Source organism: Triticum dicoccoides, chromosome 2B (assembly GCF_002162155.2).
Source record: "Triticum dicoccoides isolate Atlit2015 ecotype Zavitan chromosome 2B, WEW_v2.0, whole genome shotgun sequence".
Classification (NCBI taxonomy): domain Eukaryota; kingdom Viridiplantae; phylum Streptophyta; class Magnoliopsida; order Poales; family Poaceae; genus Triticum; species Triticum dicoccoides.
Window position 1 is genome coordinate 515168297 of NC_041383.1, and position 5468 is coordinate 515173764.

The 5468-nt window shown below is 49.9% G+C and overlaps 1 protein-coding gene across 1 annotated transcript; it reads left to right on the forward strand.

Annotated features, from left to right (window-relative positions):
* The first annotated feature begins 352 nt into the window (after nucleotides 1-352).
* On the forward strand, nucleotides 353-1807 carry LOC119367931. The gene has a single exon (XM_037633304.1). It carries the CDS (start codon nucleotides 353-355, stop codon nucleotides 1805-1807), a length of 1455 nt encoding a protein of 484 aa, XP_037489201.1.
* Nucleotides 1808-5468: the final 3661 nt, after the last annotated feature.

A 5468-nucleotide genomic window follows, 5' to 3' on the forward strand; every position in this document is an offset into this window, starting at 1 on the left:
GGTCCAACAAAAATTGAGCATATATATCTACCTTATTTGGTAGTGAAATACTCCTATATGTGAGCTCTCTTTTGGTGCATGCATGCATGTCCAGATATTTGGAAACTCACTTTTGGTATTCTTTATCTGATTGGCCACTTTCCGATCCTGCTTTTCCAGGTGGAAGAAGAGAAGGAATTGTACTGAGACGGGAGTCAGAGAGTCCGTTTCTTGTCTGCGGCGTAAAGGAGGAGATTGGGTTTTAATTAATTCGCTTGCCCGGCCGGCTCTTTGAAGAGAAACGGATACAGTACGACCCATCCAGCTGAGAAGCCCACACCCCACTCACCACCACCACAACCGGCACTACCTCATGGACTTGCGGGCCTTCTACTTCCAGGCGGCGGAGGCGGCGGCGACGGCGACGGTGACGGCCACGGAGGACGACGACGTGACGACACCCAAGCTCTCCCCCAGCGCAGCGGTGCCGCAGGAAGGCCAGAGCAGTGGCAGCGCTTCCCCGGTGGCGGTGGTGATGAACAGCGAGGGAAGCGGCGGCGCGCGCGACCTGATCTACCCCGAGTGCGGCAAGGCCTTCCTGTCGGACAAGGCCATGTACGGGCACCTCAGGTGCCACCCGGGGAGGAGAAACAAGGGGGCGATCCGCCCGCCGACGCCGGTCGCCTCCGCCTCTTCTGTGACCCGCGGAGACGCCAAGGCGAGGAAAGTGCTGTGGATGGAGGATGACCTCCCGACCAAATGGCCGTTGACGGCCAAGCGCGGCCGCACTCCGACCGTGGCCACCTCCGTCACCGTGCAGCCCGTGTCCGTGCTGGAGTCCACCTACAGCGCGGAGGAGGAGGCTGCCAACACTCTCTTGGACTTGGCCCAGAACGCCCGCAACGCCGCCGTTGCGGAGCAGGAGATGCAGATGCCACAGGCCGATCAGTTCGAGCTACCAGCTCATCATGTCGCTGACCCCGTCGCGCCGGAGCCCGAGCAGCCTGTGATACCAGACATGGCCGCCGGCGCCGACGCGTTGCAGCACGTGCAGCAGGCCGAGACGCATGCGCCGGTGGAGCACATCTTCGGCATCATCTTGCAGCCCCAGGCGCCCGGGGTCGAGCCGTCCAATTTCATCGCAGCGTCGGAGCCTGTGAACAATTCTGCACCCGTCGTGGTCCGCGACGAGGACAAGTCCATCTCCCCTGCCGTCAAGAAGCTAAAGAAGCGACGGTTCCATGATCCAGTTGGCCAGAGTCCAGATTCCTCTCAGCCGCCGCCAGATCCCGAGGACGTCAGGCCGCCGGTGAGGCGCATACCGTCGCCGGCGTCAGATCGGAGGTACGCATGCCCGTCGTGCTACAAGTCGTTCCCCACCCACCAAGCCCTAGGCGGCCACATGGCGAGCCACAACAGGGCCATCAGGTGCGCCGCCGCGCAGCAGGTGGACGGGCTCGCCGTGGCCCAGGCCGTGCAAAACATCTTGGCCCATCGCCAGCGCCAAGAGAGCGCCAACGCCAGCGCCAGCGGGATCGTCGGCGAGGATCTACAGATCAGCCTCCGGCCGCCGAAGCCGGTGTCGCACACATGCGTCCGGTGCCGTCAGATCTTCTCCACCGGGCAGGCGCTCGGCGGCCACATGCGGAAGCACTTTCTCGAGGACAGGCTGCAGGCGGCCGCTGCCGCCGCGGCGCCGGCCACTGCTCCGCCTGCTCTGGCCGCAGCAGCCGCCGTGGCGCTGGCCATTGCTCCGGCAGCAGTACCAGCGGCCCAAGATGGGGCCCCCCGGGACTTTGATCTCAACGAGATGATGCCTTGGGAATGATTGGGAGAGCTGGCTAAACCCTAGCCAGCCATGGGACATTTGTCTGCTTTGGAGTCCGAGCTATCCGCCTACTGCACACACAGCGAGCATCATGTCAGTGTCATTTTAGTTTTGGTATGGTTTGTCAGTGTTTAGCTAGTTCGTCCATTCATCTTGCTTGGAAATGTAAAACTTAATTGGGTTTTCCCAGTCGATCCATGGTCTCTCTGAAGTTCGATCGATCTGGACTGGAGATATAGATAGCTGCAAGTAAAATTCTTCTGAACAATGTACAAGCTATAAGCAGCAAGACTGTAATGTCTGGCTTAATTCGTTTTACTTTTAATTGAGAATTTTGGGTATACATCCCCTTAATGTTGGTGTGTGTAGTTAAATGATTGTCAGATCGAAATGTAGTTCTTTCTGCCAGAGTTCTTTGTTGCCCCTAGTTAGCTGCGCTATTATATACTGTTCATACATTTTCTATTCTTGGTAATGCAGGTTAACTAAAGTAATCGAGCTGACTTCCCATATAGGAGTACAATATAAGCTAAAAACATGATTGCCGCGACATGATTTTCTTATCAAGTTTTAGGTTGATTAGTTCATTAGCAGTACAAACCTACTTCCACTCATGTTCCAAGTACCACATAACTATATTATCAATGTACAAGCTTTTTTAGCTCCCATGAAATTTTAGTTGCAACGCTACATATATAGCACCTGCTCGAAACATGAGTGGAAAATCCAATCCCATGAAAAAAAGGCCCCGACTTTTCCCCCCCTGCGTAGACGTTGTTAGCTAGCTTCACATGCAGCAGGAGCGGGTAGCATGTTGTGATAGATCGTGTATGCTTGTTGATTTGGCAAACACTTCTTACAGCAAATCCAAGAATTCGGTACAGCTTGTGGTTGCTATGCTGAACTGTGCTCAACTATATATCCAATCTAGTTTTCTTTTTTTTCTTGCAAAAAAATATACAATCTAGTTAGATTGGAAAATAGAAACTCTAATTCTAGAAAAAAGAAAACCTCACTCTTAAAAAAGCTTGCAGAACAAAAAGTCTTTTTCAAAAGGCCACTGAAATTCCAAACATAGCTTTTGTGACACTATGGCAGCAAATAAGTGGTTTCTCGCTTGAGCACCTCATATCAGGAACATTATCACGACTGATAGGGCTTAGCAGGTTGCTTTCGCCTACAAACACTAGTAGAAAAAGAGTCAAATGTGAAACTCATTAGTCCCGGTTTGCAATTGAACCGACACTAATGTGATCACTAGTGCCGGTTCCAACGGCCAAGCGGGCGGCGCTCATTAGTACCGGTTCGTGGCGAACCTTTAGTACCGGTTCGTGCCACGAACCGGTACTAAAGGTGGTGGCCTTTAGTACGGATTGGTGGCTCCAACCGGTACTAAAGGCCCCCCCCCCCTTTAGTACCGGTTGGAACCACCAACCGGTACTAAAGGTGGTGCGCTGCCACCCGCGGTGCACAATATTTAGTCCCACCTCGCTAGTTGAGAGGAGCTCGCACCGGTTTATAAGCCCCGCCGCGGCTACCGTGTCGAGCTCCTCTCTAAGCAGACCTTTGTGAGCCTATTGCAAGTCTTCTGCCCTGTGGGCCTACTGGGCTGTACGGGCCTACATCCTGGCCCAACTAGATATTGGATTTCTAGTCATATGCAGGCCGTGCCGGCCCAGTAGACGGGCTGTTTTTGTTTTATTTTAAAAATAAAAATAAAAAAATCCTTAGCAACTGGGACTAAAGGTCCCCCAGACCACGGCGCGCCTCGTGCCACGTGGTGGGCCTTTGGTCCCGGTTCGTGGTGGGCCTTTAGTCCCCACTCTTTAGTGTCGGTTCCAGAACCGGTACTAAAGATCCTTACGAACCGGTACTAAAAGTCGTTTTTCTACTAGTGAAAGCACACCTATTTAGGGGGTATATTGGGGATTTTGTGCTCTCAAAGATTGATGAGATGGTTCATGTGAGGTATACTTTTTATGTTAAAAGAAAGTGTTCTTAGAAATTGTTGAATTTTCTCTTTGAAGGTTTGGATTCCACCTAAACACAAATTATACGCTTAGATGGTTGGCAGTCTTCAATCATCTTTGAAGGAAGAACATGCTTAACTTTGTGGTTCGCCCAATGACTCGGTGTACATTTCATGCAAACGGAAGCCGAAGCGTCACACGGTTACCCACCTTCAATTAATACAATTGTCGTTTCACTAGAATGGTTTTCTCCATGTGGGGTATTGGTGATGGTTATTAACCTACCTTCGACGTGAGCATGTGTGAGTTCGAACGAGCTCAAACATCATTAATTGCTGGTTGTATCTGTTTTCCGAAAGAAGAAAAATTGCTCGTCGTCGTGTGCATGGTACATATAACAGAACCTAGAAAAAGCTAGGGTTTTCATGACTATGCTTGTCTCATGGGAGATATGGAAGGAACGGAATATGAGGTATTTCAGAATAGAAGTACTTGTCTGCCACATAGAAGATAAAGAACTCACGTCTGAATCTGGACTAGCTAGCAGTCAACAATTTTCTATTTTACGAAAGAACCTTTCCATGTCATTCGCCTATGGAGGTCAAATGAAAATTAAAGAGAATATTTTATCTAAGTGGGTTTCCATGTTAATGGCAAGTTGTGGGGGACTAATTGATGATGTCCTAGACTACGGGGTGCTAGCCACGTCGGCCCCCAAATTGTGGGCCAGGCCGAGGACCCTCATGCAATCGATGAGTGGGACAAGTTTACCATGCCCCAAGGTGTACTCAAGATGGAATCCTCCAAAGACTTGGAGCACACTCCAAGACATGTTTAATCATTGACATGTTTATCCCTAGATGCAACCGACCTACATGTAACCCTAGGTACCCCCGGTGTCTATATAAGCCGGGGGGTTTTAGACCATAGAGTAGAGAAACATTCATTCACATATGATCTCGAGGTAGATCATCTTGTATTGTATTCCATCACAATCAATACAACAAAAGCATGACATAGGGTTTTACTTCTTCGAGGGGGCCCGAACCTGGTAAAACTTCGTGTCCCTCTTTGCCATGTTACCATCTAGCTAAGATCACCTGCTAGGGCCCCCTACCCGAGATCCACTGGATTCAACTGCAACACTAATGTTGTGCATGAATTGTATGAATAGTGATAGTCCTGGGGAAATGGAAAGGAAGGTGGTCAGAGAACCCCTTAGCAAAAAGGGTAGAAGAAGATGATGATTTTAAATTTAAGTTGCTAACTTTTATGTGTTTACTCACAGGGATGTCGTATTGGTCAGGGAGTGGGGATTATTGCTTAAAACACTTCACAAATACATTCAATATGCTTCAAGGAAATCCACCATAAATCCCTCCTAAGATTTGTTGTTTTTGTTTTTTCTATGCCCTCGGTAGTGGTTTGAGACTTTGAGCTATGCTTAAAACTGTTGGGAAACGTAGCACGCAATTTCAAAAAAATTCCTACGCTCACGCAAGATCTATCTAGGAGATGCATAGCAACAAGAGGGGAGAGTGTGTCCACGTACCCTCTTAGACTGAAAGCGGAAGAGTTAACTTAACGCGGTTGATGTAGTTGAACGTCTTCTCGAATCAACCGATCAAGTATCGAACGTACGGCACCTCCGAGTTCTGCACACGTTCAGCTCGATGACATTCCTCGAACTC